Genomic DNA, 16,963 nt, shown 5'->3' with positions numbered 1-16,963 from the left:
TTTGCTGTACGTGAAGCATGATCCGGGTCTTCCTCGACCCGGCAAGGGCTGCTGTTTTGGGAACCGTGCTACAGAACCGAAGCGTGCTTTGTGCCTTTCGCACGCGCTCTCCCTTTTGTCTCCCGAGCTAGTTTTCCCCAGTTCCAGATCTTTCACTGGCAAGCCGTGTGCGCTGCACAAGGAGCGCACAAGGCACCGCAGCAGCCGCGTTGCCATGGGGACCGAGACACGTCCGCCCGGCTCCCGCTCTAATCGCGGGGGACAGGCGCTCCCGACGGGAGCGGCGCGCTGCCCGCCGCACCGCGGGCATCCCTCGGGCTCCCGCGGGCCGCCTCCCGCCGCTCGCACCGCGTGCTCCGGCCCCCGCGCCGCCCCGTCCGCGCTGCCGGCCGGGCGGGCAGGCGGGGCAGCGGCGGGCGGAGCGCGGGGAGCCCCGGCGGGCCCCGGCGGCCCCGGGCGCAGGTGCCGCGGGCGGGGCGGGCGCTGCGGAGCCGCGGCGGGGCGGGGAGCGGCCGGAAGTGACGGGGCCGGGCCGGGCCGATTCACCTGCTGGGCGGTGCGCGGGGCGCAGCCCGGGCACGGAGCCGCCGCCGCTGGGTGCCCGCCGCGCCATGGAGCCGCCGCTGCCGCTGCTCGGCGTGTCCCTCGTGCTGCTCTGCTCCGCAGGTGGGCGCAGGTGGAAGGGACGGGACGGGACCGACGGGAGGGATAGGAGGGAGAGAGGGGAGGGCGGGAGGCGGCGGCTCTGCGGGGCTGGGGGAAGCGCGGCGGGGCTGAGGGGGTGCTGCCCGCCCGGCGGGACTGAGGGGCTGCTGCCCGCCCGGTGTCCGCCCCGGGGCTGGGGCGCGCCGCACCTCGGCCCCTGCGTGTGTGGGGTCCGCGCCGTGTGTGTGGGCGTGGGGGGTCTCCGCCCTGTGTGTGTGTGTGTGTGTGTGTGTGTGAGGCTGTGTGTGCGGGTCTCGGCCGTGTGCGGGTCTCCATCGCTCGTGTATTCCCCGTCCCCGCCCGCCCCCGTGCCCTGCCCGCCCTCAGCGCGGGGCGCGGTGCTGGCGGTGCGGCCGCGCCGCGGAGCCGACCTGGGCTTTGTTCGCCCTCAGCGCGGCTGCCGAGCTTTATCTGCCGCCTCCCCCTCCCCTTCCCCCGCGCCCTCCCGGGCAGCCGCCGGTGCGGCCGGGTCCGCTGTGCCGCGGTGCCCGCCCGGGCTATCCCGGCCGGAGCGGCTCCCGCGGCGGAGGCAGGGAAAACCGACGTGGAAAGAGCAAAAGGAAAAAAAAAAAAAAAAAATTCGAACCCCAGCCCTGCGTGTGTAGCACCTCCAGCATCCCGGCTGGCCCTGCCTTTTGAAGGGGTGGAAGGGCCCTCGGAGCCCGGCTGTGCAGACCCGATGGACACGATTGAGCCCTGCCGGGGAAACGTGGCAGGATTTGAGGGTGGGAGGAAAGGAGTTGAATTGGATGGACCCAAACGCGTTTGTTTTTCGCGATGAAAGAAAACAAAGGAGTAGATAGTCTCAAACAAAAAAAGCAATCAACCGTACCCAGAACGCACACATACCAAATCAAACGTGCCTGGGCTGCTAAAAAGTAGGCAGATGTTTTTCATCTCAAATCCTAGATGTTATTAGGTTCCTGTAATGAACTTGGTTGCCATATCAGTGTTTCCTAAACATATCTCTAAGATAAATATAAGTTTTCACTAAAGTTGACCCAAACTTATGTGAAACTATAAAAGGCGACAGAATATCTATGGAGGTTCAGGTTCACAGTAAAATGTGTATCAGTTGTGTGAGGAGGTCAGGTTTTATTTCCTATTGAAATGTTAATGCCTGTGTTGATGTCACTGCTGTTTTGGGAAATTACTCATGGGATCAAAATTGTGTGTCTGTAATGGAATGGTGAACTCTGATCTCCTGAATGAAAGGGGATAGGTAGTTCTGCATTAAATGTGTTTCCTGAAACAGAGTTAGAAACGAGGTAGATGCTGTGTAAGAGCTGTGAGTTACTAGTATTTAGTTGACATGGTTAGTCATCAAGATTTATAATCAAATGCTTCATGTCACGAAAACTGTGAGAAGGACTTGTTGTGAGTAGAATTATATGTACTGCATTTGGACTGCTAGGTTATCAAAGACTATGATTATAAAAGTTAGGAATAATTAATGTATGAGGAAATGTCAATCCATAATAGCATTTTACACTTTAGTTCTGCTGGAGGATACAGGTGTCTTCAGACCTCAGTGTGAAACTGGATGACTTTGGAAATAAAGAATATTCCTGATAAAAACACACATACTTCTTTCATACAGTTATTTAAGTGATTACTCTAAAACATGGATATTTCACAGTCTTCTGAAGGAAATGAGTGAGTAATCTGTGTGTTGTAGGAGTTGATATGTTCTCCGAGCTAGCTTGTGTTGTTTCCCATCAGGTTGAGTTACTGTTTCTGGGTCTGTGCTGCAGATAGACATTGCTTCCTTCACTGAAGGAGCAGATGTCAGTAAGTTGCTGTTCTCCATACGGACCAAACTTAGAAGAAGCTATTTTTTGTGCAGTTGAGTGAGAGCTGTTGTCAGTGAAGCATTGCCTAGGTGCTGGAGTTCCTTGAATTTGTGGTGGTTGTGGTTTAACCCTAGTAGGAAACTAAGGTCCACCTACATGGTCGCTTGTTCCCTTGTGTTGAGATGAGGGAGAGAATTGGAAGGGTGAAAACGAGAAAACCTGTGGGTGGAGATGAAGACAGTTTAATGGGGAAAGCAAAAGAAGGAATTAATTCACCACTTCCCATGGGCAGGGAGATGCTCAGCTGTCTCCAGGAAAGCTGGGCTCTGTCACACCTAAGGGTGGCTTGGCAAGAGAAACATTGTCACTCTGAACATCCCCACTTCCTTCTTCACCCAGCTGCGTTCACATCTTGTGGTGTGGCACTGTCTCCCTGGGTATACTGTGTTGATAAAATAGTCTCATTCCATTTGGTGCAAATTGAAATTTGTGCAGGGTTTTCAATGGCTGAGAATAAACGTAGGTGCTGAACTTGTGATCCTGATTTAACAAATACGATAGTTTACGGCTTTTAAGCTTCTGAAAATGTGTAATGTCAGAATACAAGTTTTCAAAAATTGAAAATGTTAACATAGCCACATTATACCTATACAAAGACATGCCAAAAAAAGATACTGCATGCATACTGATCCATTTAACCTTTAGAGGAAGGTTTTACAAAACAGCAATGGCTGTGCATATAAATGCCCGAACTGAGGATGAGTTTGAGTAGAGTGTTAAGGTAAATAATTGGGCAGGAATTTCTTTAGTCTATAGTGATATATTTTCTTAGTGGTCTTGTAGCGGGGTTTTATGTGCATTTTGGTTTTTTGCAGTGGTAATAGTTGTCATTTTGTACTCTGTTGAAATTCTGCAGTGTGTGATGCTTTATTAATAGAATTGTAAGCTTTTAAATAAGGTAAAAGTTCTGGTAAACTTTAGGAAAATCTGTAGTTATTGCCCTGTTGTTAAACTTGCAAAAGTAATTCCAATATCCAATTCCAATATATGCATGCAGGAAGGAGTAGAATCTAATGCAGGCATGGTAAGTCAGCATTTGGTGGTTAATACACTTTGCCAAATAAGTCTAGTAAGGAATTTAAGCCTGTTCATGTTTTTATGCATGCAATAGGATCTTGCAGAACCTTAAATTAGAAGTGTGACTACCACAGGAGTTTAATGATGACTCCCAGTCTTTTAATTGCTAAACCTGGGACACTTCATCTGTTGGGCAGTAATTGAACAGCATGCAGGGTTCAGTTTCTTCTCAAGTGTCCACTGAGGTGAGAAGTTACCCAAAATTTGGGATCCGTTTCCTGGATCTTTGAGTTTTAAAAGTATGAAAGTCTTTAACTAGAGATTACTTAATCAACTGTTAGTCAACTGCTGTGACACCAACCATGACATCTGAATTAGTGATTTTGCCTTGGCTAATCTGTGTTTCCCAGAAGGTATTTTATGTGTTGGGAATGCTGCAGCAGAGATTAATATAACTCATCACTTTTGTCCCCTCTGACTGCCCCCCTGTGTTGCATCAAACTTCAGCTGCCTCTCTGTCTTCACTTCCAGTTCTTGCCTCTTCCACAGCCAAGCCCACTTAACAGACAGATGAGAGTACCCCTCCTGAATGTCTGGTTTAGCTTCTGTTTTTATATGAGCACATGTATGCTTTGCTATAACACCATTCACACTTCAAGAAAGTAATCTGGAATATCTTTAAATCTGCCTCAGTATTGGAGCGTATTAAAACTCCTTTGGGGGCCAGTATTGTTTCAACATACTTCCACAATAATTTAATCAATTGTTGTTTGCATGTTTCGTAAGCTTTTAATGATGGGGATCCTTTTTGGTCTTGTTGCAGCTTCTGATAGATTTCTTGAAACTTCTAGATACTGTGTGAAACATAATAAATACGGAGAAATTTTAACAACCGTGTGGCTCACCAGCATGGAAGAATGTGTGTGTCCCCACCCCCTCTACTACAGTAATTTAGTTACACTTTCATTTTTTCTGTTTCTTTCTTTTTCCCCTTTCCTTTTTAGGGAATTGCTGTTTTATTCCTTTGCACCTTTCAGGAGATGGCTCAGAGAAAAGTCTCTTCAGCCAGTTGTCACGGGAGTAAGTGGCAGGAAGTCACAGTTCTGTGTAAACCTGTTTCAGTAGCAGCTGCAATATGAGCATCTCCTGCGTCCTAGCTGGTGCTTTGCTTTCCTGCAGTTGTAAAGGGCCTCAGTTGCTGAAAACTTCAATTTTTAACTGGTTAGATCACACTATTTGAAACAAGAAAGTGTTTTGCCACCAGTTTGTCGTGGTGCAGGGCAGGAAGGACAAGAAGGATGGCAGAAGAGCATTAGGAGGAAAACTTATTCCTTTTGATCAGTATTTTCTAAAAGTTGGGAAATATCTGTAAAACCTTGGCCTGGAGAGAGCTTAGTCTAGGAGTAAGACTACATGGCTAAATCAGGCAATCAGTCAAATGTCCAGATGTAACCTCAAAGGTTATTTTTGCACCCCATTTGAAGTTGTACCTGGCATTCATCTGGCTCCATAGTGAACTAATTCAGGGAGTGTAAAAGTTATAAAAAGAATAAATTCTTCTGTGGTCAGTTCCTTTTCCTGATTCAACTCAATGAGATCAAGTCTGAATTATAGCAAGGGGGTGTCAGCTGGAACCTCAAATGCCCATGGGTGGAATATATTACTGCTCTTGTTTATTTATTAATTTCTTTAAATATCACCTACTTACTGGGTCATGTGTTCAAAATTTGATAAAGAGGCAAGATTTGGACCTTTATTGGTTTTACACTGGAGCCATTCACTGGTGCTCTGATGTCCTTTAGCTGCTGTCAAGACGCATCTGAGGTACTTGATGGTTGCAAGTTTTGCAGTTGCACTTGCTGCTACATTTTTTAAACAGATCTGTTTTTCGTGCCCTACAGCTAAAGCCTATGTGCTTAGTATGCTGAAAAATGATTAGTCAACAAGAACAATTTGGTGTGTTGGAGGGAAAGATGAGGATTTGATACATTCTCAGCTGTTTGAACTTGTGCAGAATTAGTTTGCATAAGGAAGTTTCCTGTAGTCACCTATCCTGCATCTTCAGTTCTTCATTTTAGATGTATTAACAGTATAACCTACAAGGAATATTGAATCTCAGTTGTTTTAAGACATGTAAAAATTAACCTGGATGTGTGTGTATATGTAAAAAAAAGTTAATTTTCCTAAATTTTTAAATGATTAGTTAACTTTATGGCTAATTCTTTGTGCTTATTTCTTTCAGTCTGTTACATAGTGGGAGTGGGGCAGGGAGGGAAACAAGAGCGAGCAGACAAGATGTTTTTCTCTGACATTATGATGCTTCACATTTATATTTAAAAAAGAAAGAAACAGTAACAAGAAAAGAGCCCAAAATCAACTTTGTGCTACTGAATCAAGCAGTTGTCAATCTTAATGCAAAACTTACATGTACGGGGGAAAAGCACTGCGTGTTCAGTAGCTCGGAAGAGCCAAAGCCTCTTTACTCAAGTGAAAATAATATGGCTGCTCAGTTAAGTGTTGGATTGTGGTGAACTCCCTGATGCATCGACTGACAGATGTGCCCAATGCATTCACACTGCCAGTAGCTGCTTCATTCAGCTCCCTTTTAAATGCCATCAAATTGGCAGGAAAAAGATTGAATCATGTGGCTTGATTGCTCAGTGACTGTGTAAGCCTCCAATATCCCTCCGTAATGGGTAAGCGACTTGCAAAGCTAAAGGCAAAACAACCTGTGCAGCTGGCATAGACTTGGGAGAGAAGGGGCAGGATTTTGTGTAAGTCCTGTCAGGATTTCGGCTCTGATATTTTTATTTTTTGTATTCACTGAAAAAAGTCTTTGTAAAGTTGGCCTTCATTTCATTTTACACTTCTCAGTACTGTTTCTAGATGGTTCCTTAAGGACTCTGAAGTGCAGTCTGAAGGTACAGTGTCACATTACACCTGCCCCCATTACAGATGTGGTGTGGTTACATCTGTGTCTGCTGTGCTTGTTGCCCTTTCCAGAGGTGGCATTGGATTCCTTCTCCCCTCGCTTGTGTTGGAGCTGCCTCGTGCAGCTGCTGCCAAAGCCCATCCAGCTGATACCACAGAAAACTTGGAACTCATTGTGGTTTTCTGTAGATACTGGGCTAAACACAACTCCTCTGCTTAAACGAATCTTAATCCCAGTTTGTGTTACACTATCCCCTCCCCCTTTCGGTTGCCTCCCGAAAGCTTATCCTTCCCTTCAGTAAGGAGATCTGAATGCCCCCTCTCTCCACTTGATAAGCACGTCCCTCTCAGGAAGGTCATCAGCCAGCAGTTGCTAGGATACGGGCTGGTGGCTTTGGGTTTAGCAACCCAAAAGCTTCAAGAATGTGCTGAACAAGTAAGGAGAACAAGGACAGTTCGAAAATGAAAGGGGTGTTGGAGAGAATCTGAAGGCAAAGGGTGTGTTGAGGCAAAAACGAAGTTGTGGGAGGAAAAAAGAAAGATAATTGATGTTTTAGCCTGTGATTTTTAGGTTTTAATTGTTGCACAGCTGTTTCAGCTGATCTCAGTGAACTGTGGTGGGAAGTGAAATCAGGCTCATGCCATGTATTTGCAGAGTTGGGGTTATTGGTAATTTTGTTTTATGAGCCTTTAAGTTAAGGATTTTTTATTAGATTGGGAGGATGTGTAACTTGTAGCTTAATTGTGCATTACCTTTTAAACTAGGGCAGGGGTATGCTATACTACACAAATTGGAGCTATTTATTAATTTAATGCTGTCTGAAGACATCCAGACTGATAGAGATTTTTTTTTGTGTGTCTTTGAAGAAGTGTGCATAGTAACTTTCCTATCTAGTTGGGTTTTTTTGTTGTTTTTTGTTTTGGTTTTTTTTTTAACTCGTGTGATTTGACAGAGGATTTGTGGATTCAAGTAAATGTGCCTCAGAAGAGTGGTGCTTCTTCTCCACCCTGCTCAGAGGAAGTAAAATTTGGAAATACAAGCCCACTGTTTTGAGACCCAGCAGCAAAGTTGACTATCCAGGATAATAGATAGTTTCCCAGGTTTATTCTTATATGTAGGGGGATTTTTTGGGGGTGTGTTTCATTTTGTGTTGTTATTGTTTCTTGTTTGGCTTTTTTTGTTGTGTTTTATTTTTTGTTTGTTGTTGTTGCTTTGTCGTTTGCTTGGGATTTTTTAAATAAGTGCCCTGCTGTTTCATCAGCCTTCTTGTTGTAGCTTATGGCAAAAACTTATTTAATGCAAATAAGTCTTTTATCTGCACCATTGGTGGAAAAAGTGTTCTGAAAACTGGGAGTTTGTTCACTCAGCCTCTTTGAACTCTTGGTGAGGTAGCTGAGATGAAATGTGCATGAGAGGGTTTTAAAATCTTACCCTTACTAACATTAAGTGTGTAAAACTCTACAAAAACTGCTTTGTGGATGTAGTTTCCTGAACTATTTTTATATTTCGTTTGGGACTAAAGTAGGAAGGAGGAAACTGTGTGGAGCTGTCTCTCCTAGGTGAGTGCTTTTATTCCTGGGCTGTCTTTATTTTCTCTGGCTCTATAAACTGTATCTTTTCTGCACAGTAGGAGAGTTTCACTGAGATCTGGGACTCCAGTTTAGAGAGCACTGACCTGGGAAGTCTGAAATGCAGGTGTGAACACCTTTTGTCTTAATTTTACCGCCTTTGAGGATTAGCCAGTGTTCTGCCTAATGGACTTAGGCTAGTGTGGAAAGGCAAGCTTTTATCTTCTCTCTAAACTTTTTGTATTGGGCCTTTTTGAGGTTTAAGTAGAAGAATACTTGGTACAGTAATGTCACTAGCCCTGGAGATGTCAGGTTTAAGTAGGCTTGTTCCTTTTGCTAAAATGTGTTTCTGGGTGTTTTTACCACTAGTGTGATCTGTGCTTATCTCTGAATTTGTATCACTGCGTTGTATGATAACAACTCTCAGGGTGTGAAGCATGGAAAAAATGTGGTCTGTGAAGCATGTTAAATAGTAACTGTTTAACACTTGATATTAGCAGGACAGTACTTTCTTTGTCAGGAAAGACTTTGTGATTTGCCTTTATCAGCATGGGATTATACTAAAACCTGAATTCTTTGTGGAGTCTAAAATTAGAATGTACTAGAACCAAACCTCTTTACATACATGGATTCAGATGCAGTGATGCTGTGGGACTTTTTCTTCTCTTGTTTTATTTACTGTTGCATTATTACCTAGCTTTTGTTAGTTCCTGACCAATTGCTTGCCTGTTCCTGTCCTTCATCTCTTGCTTGTTTTACCTCCATTGAGGTTACTGTGAAGCATGAATACTCTTTGATACCTAGATACCTGGCCAAATTAATAGGATGTGTATTGAACTAATATGTAGGTTGGAATCTGTCATGTAACGTTTTTGAGTTTCATTCTCATATCAAAAATCCCCAAGTCTATTGAATTTGCTTTCTAAAGGGAAGACTGTTAATTTTTTTATCCTTCTATTAAGCTTCATTTTTACTGACATTGTACCTTTCATGTTTGCTAAGCTAAAGGATACTCTTTAGGGACTGTTGTAGAGTTTATGATATGTGAAGAGTTAGATTTGCCAAAGCTTCATAGAGTTTTGGGCCCATGCTTCTGAAAGCTGTAACTGTGCTGGGTCCTTTTGCTCTTAGAAGTAAGATGTAGAAACCGAGAATCCAAATCTGAAGCTGGGCCTTTCTTTTTAAACCTTTTTTTTTTTTTAACCTTTTGGGGTGGGGTCTCGATGATAAATTTAGGATATGATTTTGTTTCTCACTTGTGGCAAAACAGTATAACTGCAGTTATCTCAGCTGTGCTGATGTGACTTAGCTGCTGGGTGCTGCAAAAACCACTAAAATAAGTAATGCCAAATATTTATTTCCCTTTATTCCTTTGTGGAGGCAGCTTTTAATCCAGTTACTTGATCAGCAGGAACCTGCCTTGCAGTCATTCCTTTTGGCTGCTGAGGATGCTGATGTTTGGTATTGTGAGGAAGCAGCAGATGATTGTGGGATGGTGGCTGCTTGTGGAGATTTCAGCCTTGGAGACTTGTGTTTGTGTCAGATTGTGCCACTAAACACCAGGGAGTCTCCTCAGCCAGGCACTCCTCTGTGTGTACCTTCCTCCCTGCACACTCCCTGCTTGCTCAGGGTGTAAACTTGACTCACTCACTCCTACAGGGCCTGGGTTCAGAAGTGCAGGTTTGAAACAAGATGTTGTAGAACTGCCCGAGTGAAGGTGGGAAAGGGGAGAGTTGGGCAACTTTGTTCTGTGAAGTCATTACAGCTAGCTGAGAAAAGTAGGAGATGAACTGTTGAGAAGAGGCACGTTCAGAAGAAATGTGGGGTTGTTGGGGAGGTAGTTTTTGAGACTGAAATCTGCCTGGTGAAAATATTTGATCACAGGTACATCTCTAATCTGCACTTGAAATAAAAATCTAAGCTGAAGTCTCTTAAGTGAATTTTATACCTTATGTCTCTCAAAGCACTAATGTGCATTTCTGGTTGTGGTCATTACTTGCTACTCAAGGCCACATTCTGTGAGAAAAAGCATTTATATATTTAGAGCCTCTGCCTGTTTGCAGTCAGGTATTGGCAAAGAAGACTGGTTTTGGAAAGCCTGGTAATAAAGTACTCTGAAGATGCAGGTGGATCACACTAAGTAGAACATCATCTCTGAACTCAACTCTTACCCTGTGTAGAAGCTGTCCTGTTCCCCATGTAGGGAGGGACTGTGCCTGCTGGGTTACATAACCCTTCTGTGGCACAGCCCTATCTGATGCCAGAGCCATTCATGCCAAATTTAGATGCACACTTACACTTGTGTAAGCCAGCAATGCAGAATTTCAATGTGCCCCGATTAAATAAGAAAATACTAAATGCATGAGTAGTTAATGGAGTAATTTGCTTTCCATTATTTATTAGTATATATCACAGCTCAGCTTATGTTTGTGTTGGAATGAAGTAAGCTTTGCTCCATTTTAATTTTTTGTCTGCTTTCTGTTTTGAAGATTCTTTTATACTAGAAAGCAACTTCTATCAGATTCCATAAAAGATTTAATTTTCCCTAGATTATTCTTAATAATAATGTAGTTTGCTCAAGTAGAACACTGTGTTCTACTTCAGTGATACTTAAAAGTAAGTTCAGATATTCAGAAGGAAAGAGTTTTTCTAAAGATTTGCTATGGGTTTGCACCCCTTCAGAAGTCATATGAAAAATTTCTTCAGTTATATAGTTTGCAATGCTCTTTAGGGTCAGTTCCCCAGAAAAAAGCATATTTTATTTAAGAAACTTAAATCTGAATGTTCAGAATCCAAATAGTGTATTGGCCTCTTACTTCTTCTAATACAAACTTTTGTAAGGGATAATACTTATTATTCTTCATCAAGGGAAGGGTGCTTTTCTCAACCAGTCACAGCTGAATATGGCACATGTTCTTGCAAAATACTTTTAAAACAATATACAGTCATTTGGATCAGGTGCACTTCAATGTTGACTTTCAGGGGTTTTCTTGAGAGCTTGTTGTGTGCTTCTGAGTCTACACTTCACAGTGATTAATTTGCTGCAGTTAGAAATTAGATATTTTAATGCTAAGCATATTTGAATAAGTAGGATGAATGACTTGAGTCACTTATCTGTGTATAAACCAGAAAAGTTGTCTGAAAAGGGTCTGAAAGTTTATCCATTATGCTAACTATGCTAACCAAACATTATCCAAACTATGCTAACCAAAACAAATACAGACTTTCAGCTTGTGATAAAATGTCTGCCTGTCATGTACTAGCAGTTGGATACCACAGTGAATCCTCTTATGTTTTGAGGAGCATATATAAATAAACAGAATCTCCCTGATTTGAGTGGAAACTGAAGGGATAAATCTTGGAAAAAAATTGAGAAAATGTCGTCCTGTCACTCTGCTTGCTTCATGTAGATCTTTAATGCATTTGCAAAATTGTTTGTGTTGGATATGACCTCGGTCACGTCCAATCTTCTGCTCCAAACAGCAGCAACTCTGAGTACTTTGGTCTTGTCTGTACCAGCTATCACCTGTCCAGTTTTTCTCTCTGAATCTTTACTGCTTGTGTAATAGTAGAGGTTTTCATGTGGCACTGGAGTCCCATGCTGCTTTCAGCTTTAGTTGTGTTTTGACTTCCCTGGCAGGGGTGCTGCATGCCTGGGCAATGTTGTGTATTCTTGCCTTGATAGGCTGTTGTTGCTTCTTCCTCCTTAGGACAAGCTGCTGATTAATCTGTTTATTTTGCTGGGTTTTGGGATGTACTGCTTGTGTGTGATTAGTAATTGTCCTTAAATACTCTCCAATTTTCTTGAGCTCTTTTTCTTTTTAGAACTGGATTCCACAGGACTCCAGCTGCTGGCTAAGTCAGTCTGCTCATATGAAGTGCAGGGTCTGTGCTGGATTTGCCTTCCTCCTCTCAGGATTTTGAATGTCACTATTTCATGGCCAAATGGTCATGGTCAAGGCTGCTGTTGATCCCATCCCTGGCAAGTCCTTGGGGTTTTTAACTTGAAAGCAATCTCAAGAAAATATCAAATGGGGATTGACTCATTTAGTGCTGTTTTCCTCTGAAATCTTTCAGAAACCTCTTGGAATTTTGTCTCCTGCTGTGTTGCCCTTCTAGTAGATGTCACAGAGCTGAAATAGTAACCAGTCTCTGTCATTTTTAGAAACTTTCTGGAACTGCTGAAATAGTTTTCATCAGGCTCCTATCCCGACCGTGTGATTTGTAACAAACTTTGACTGTGATGTTTCCTTTAATCCTGACCCACAAGCTCTTAGCCAGCCTGTTGTCTGTCCTGTAGAACAGCTTTTTGTGTTCCAGCTGCTCCTACAGGTAGAGGGCAGGTCACCTGCTGTTCTTCCCGTTCCTGGCGTTGTTTAAAAGCTTGTGTCCACTCATGACAAAGCACCAGTCATGCAAGCTGTCCCACACGCCCCACTCTGTCAGTTCTGTGTACAGGTGCTGTAGGTGGCTTCCCTTTTAACATGGTTCATCCTCACCAGGGTATCCCTTCCACCAACCTGACCCAGGTACTTCCCATGGCTCAGTGTCTATTCTCTCCTTGACTGCCAAGTTCAATTACCATTCCCTGGCAGATCTCTCATTTCCAGGGCTCATCACCAGCTCTGATGAGGTTTTTCATATCCCACTTCCTTGACTGGATCCCATCTCTAAATTAGCAGCCCTTGTTTCTCAGGGGTACTTGTGGCCATAAAAGTCCAAGTGCTCCTTGCAGTGCCATTCCTGTAGTGAGTTCTTAACTTGAAGGATGTGTCTTTACAAGCCTTTTCCCTCCCACAGGAAAAGAGCAAGGAGAGTGAGCATCACCTGGGATCCCATGTCCTCCTTTGCCTCTGGAGTTTTCTAGCCACACTAGATTTGCTACATCCAATTCTCTATTAATAGCATGTAATAATTAAGTGGGAAAGGAACAAAAAAGAAGAGAAAAAGGTGATGATAATAAAGGTCAGAGGACCTTTGACAATCTCTGACATGTCAAATTGGCCAAGCCTCCTTTTCCAGCATATCTGGCAGCAGATGTCTTCTCTGCAGAAGGAAATCTCCAGCTCGTATTACCTGCCCCTCCCTTGTGTTGCTAATGCTTAGTCCAAGCCCAGCTAGCTCTGACATGTACCTTAATTGAGGCGCTTGCTGCTTCTGCATGCTGATGTTGACCCAAAAAAAAAAGTGGAAAAAATATTTGTGTTTGCAGCTTTACTGTAAGGAAAAGACTGTGAAACAACTGGTATAATGAAAAAGAGGTGTTGGGAGAAGTGCAGTAAGAAAGGAATTGAGATTTATGGAAAAGCTCTGATAATTAGAAGGCTCAGACTGATGTTTGAGTACCTCTCTGAGCAGCTAATGTGTGCTGGAAGCTTCACGTGCAGGAATGATTGTTGGGATTGTTTTGCTGAGGATTGTGTGCTTTAGCTTTCATTAACATGTTTGCATGCAGTCAATGTGCATGAAAATACTACTTGGTCTTCAAAAGTATCAGAAATCAAAACTTTAAAAATATTTTTATGACGATCTTCTATTTTGAGCAAAGCTCTTCAGGGTGTTAGGTTCTGCTTTTATTTGGCATGTGGTTACTATGTTGATTTGTATGTTTGGGTCAGAGAAATGAGTGCTGTAGTAGAAAGTGAAACATTTCCTGTTTCTGGCTTTTAAAGCACTTGGACCAAGCTGCCAGGCAGTGATATGTAGGACTACTGGAGTCTAGTTTCCTAGGAGTGTGTCTCTGAAATGTAGTGCTTCCAGCTTTTAGCAAAATTTTTCTTCCCAGTTGCCACTTTCTCAGTGTTTTGCCATGAAATTGTGTAATGTCTACTTTGAAATTATACTCGCATGAGTTGTCTGGCAATGAAGAAGCAAGAGATAGTTGAAGAATCTAATACTTATTAGCTATATCAGTACAAGTGAGTACTTGGGGGACTTCTGTTTGTACTGGATTGTTATTTCTCCTTTTATATTTGTTTTGAAATTGTCGAAGAGATGAACAAGTAACAGCTGAAGAGGGAGGGAAATAATATGTTGATTGTACAAGTCCCATTTGTTTAGAAAAGTAGTCAAAAAAATCAGCACATGAATACTCATCTGTCCTTTTCTTTTCTGGCCATGTTGTGTTTCAGCAGGTAACAACTGAAAATCACAGGGGTTGATAATTTTTAGTAGTAGGGATGTATCATACTGCCTTCAGAGTATGAGTTCCATTACCCACTATCTGCTGTGAAAAGGCAGAGTGTTGCTCTTACATGAATTATTGTCCCATTTGTGAAATTCTCAGCAGGGTCTCTTGTGGGGAGGGGAAAGCAAATGTGTGTGCTGTGATCCTTTTTTGTGGAACTTCAGATGGCAATGACTGTGACTGGAGATGCTGCCACAGAGTAGCAGCTCCGCTTCAGTGATTTACTTCAGAATGAAAGCTCCTAATTTCCCAGGTTACAGATTTGAGGCATTTAAGGATGTAAGTAATATCATAATGTGTTTCATTATCAGTCACTTGAACTGCGTTTGAGTTCGCATCTCTTTTCTTTCATGTAGTAATGTTGAAGATGCAATTTGGAGATGAACTGGAGAGTATTGTATTACAGTTCCCTAATGAGGCCATGGGGGAAAGGGAAACAGAAGAGTATGGAAGTTGCTGAAAAAACAGTTCAGGAATTTACATTAGTAATATAAATGCTACTGTGTGTTATGGAAACATTAATGTACTTTAAATCTACCCATAAACAGAGGTGGTACTAGTGTTGTCTTTGCTTATTCAGAGTTTTAGAATGGCTAGTTTGAAAATCTGAAAAGATCTTTTAGGAGGGGATAGGACTACTTAGTGGCAGAGAATTAATTGTTCAGATCTGTTTTCTGTGGTCAAAAAAGAGGTAGTACCAATCGACTGGAGTTGTCTTTGAAAAGGTGTACGTTGTTGGTAAGAGACATTGCACATAGATCTCTTTCCTACCTCAAGTTGATGTGGATTTTTTTGGTTGATGTTGCTTTTTTTTTTCCTTCCACCAGACTGAGGGTAATGTCATGAAAAGTAATACCATGAATGGTAGGAAGCATAATAATCCTACCTAGTTTTTTAATAATCAACTACGATGAAAGGCTTTTCTAGCAGGCTGTAGGCTGGAATTTAGTATGTCAAGTAATTTCTCTTTCTGAAGGATTTTTTAAAATAGCTGTTAAAGATCCTGTTGTTTTGTCATCAGGAAGAGAATGCAAAGACTTGCTAGAGAGCAAAATTTTTAAAAAAGTGGAAGGATATCTGTTGGGTCCCTTCCAACTCATCATATTCAATGATCTACTGAAGGAAGCTCCTCTACTTCACTGGAGCTCCTCTACTGTATGGAGAAGTGCAAGTTAGAACAAAAAAGCACTGTGTGAAATGATTTTAAAGACTTTTCCTTCTGAGGCTGTTACTTTACCTCTGTAAAAGGCACCAAAGCCATCTATCTTCCTCAGGCTGTCCACTCTCCTGGTGGCCTTGCAGCTTTTGTGGCTGTGTTCACATCTGTGTGTGTCTAGCAACCTGCACACATAAACTGACCAGAAATCTGAGCTTGGTTTCCAACAAAACAGTTGATGTAACAGTGCCAAACCAACCTATTTTCATCATGAGCAAAGGGTATATTTCCACATCCTGGCTGTGATGTGCAAGCCTGTACATTTGATATAAGGGAAGGCTGTGTTTGTGGTGAAATGGGGAATCTTGCTTTAGGCCTTTTGAGTAGCTCTTTTTGTGTCACTATATGGATTCTTTTTCAGGGTTGAATTGAGGAAAATTTGTTGTTTGGAAGCATATTTGCCTAGAGGCATGCAGATAAGGATTGCACAGCCTTTGTAGAGGAGTAAAACAAGCAGAACAGACAAACAAATGCAGAAAACTCATTGAGATTTTTGGAAAAGATTAATTTGCCTTCTGTCTCCCTGAAATGGAGGAGTCCTTGTAATAGAAGGTGAAGTAACTTACTTCCAGCCTAGGACTTCTCATGAATTCTGTCTGTCCTGGCAGACTTCACTGCTATTCCATACTTTCATTTTACAGTGAGGTAGTAGTGGTAAGGTGATTATATAGTGACTCGAAAACCTGCTGCTGAAAATGTTTAGCTTAGGATTGTGTGGGACGTAAATTGTGCAAAAAAAAAAAACAAACAAAAAAACCCAACAAAAACAACAACTATGGGTTGAAAGCTGCCTGTTGGATGTAATTCCAAATGAGCAGCATGGGGCTTTGCACTGTGTTGGGTGACAGGGTCTGCACAGGCTCCCTTCAGTGGTGACAAGTCTGACCAATGGCATGATTTCTATAAGGAAAAGTATGTGATAGAGCACTTACAGTGAACAACTGTGTGTGACTGGTTCTCAAAACATAAAAATATATTTTTATAGGTCTGACAAGAAGCCTAACTATAACTTCAGTTGACCCATCAATGTTTGAAAAAGCACAAGGAGAGAAAGTTACATTGCCATGTACTTTTGAACTCTCGGAAGAAGATGAAGGACCACTAGATATTGAGTGGGTATTGATACCAGCAGACAACCAAAAGAAGGAACAAATAGTAAGTAGAGACTTCTCTTTGGACAGTGTTAGTTCAGTTGTTTTAGTAGGTCAATGTATGAGGTTTTTACTGACTCTTTAAAGTTCCACCTTTTCAGGATGGGACTGCTTGTGATCTTAAATTGCTTTGAAGCACAAGTCACATGAAATCTAGTGGAAGTTTTGAAATACTGGATTAAGGATGAAATGTTAAGACATTTTTCACTATAAACTTGCCTTCTAATGAAGAACTTCCAAATTAAATAGACTTCAGTTCCAAAAAGCAAACTTTGCTTTTATACCTGTGTTATCTTCCTTATTGAAAATAGATTCATGAGGACTTAATTTTAAA

General features: G+C 42.4%; 1 protein-coding gene across 3 annotated transcripts in view; it reads left to right on the top strand.

Annotated features, from left to right (window-relative positions):
* Positions 1-497: 497 nt before the first annotated feature.
* The window catches only part of CXADR (CXADR Ig-like cell adhesion molecule), a 32,590-nt gene continuing 16,124 nt past the window's right edge, over positions 498-16,963 (top strand). For 2 of the 3 annotated variants that reach the window (XM_064410881.1, XM_064410879.1), the window contains exons 1-2: positions 498-666; positions 16,464-16,633. In XM_064410881.1, the coding sequence (XP_064266951.1) occupies positions 612-666; positions 16,464-16,633 (225 nt within the window). In that variant the 5' untranslated portion in view covers positions 498-611. Of the gene's footprint in view, positions 667-7,077; positions 7,176-16,463; positions 16,634-16,963 lie in introns of those variants that run through there. The other variant, XM_064410880.1, reaches the window with a different exon arrangement.

Source organism: Passer domesticus, chromosome 2 (assembly GCF_036417665.1).
Source record: "Passer domesticus isolate bPasDom1 chromosome 2, bPasDom1.hap1, whole genome shotgun sequence".
Taxonomy (NCBI): Eukaryota; Metazoa; Chordata; class Aves; order Passeriformes; family Passeridae; genus Passer; species Passer domesticus.
The sequence above is the reverse complement of the archived record's forward strand: the minus strand, read 5'-3'. Positions and strand labels throughout refer to the sequence as shown.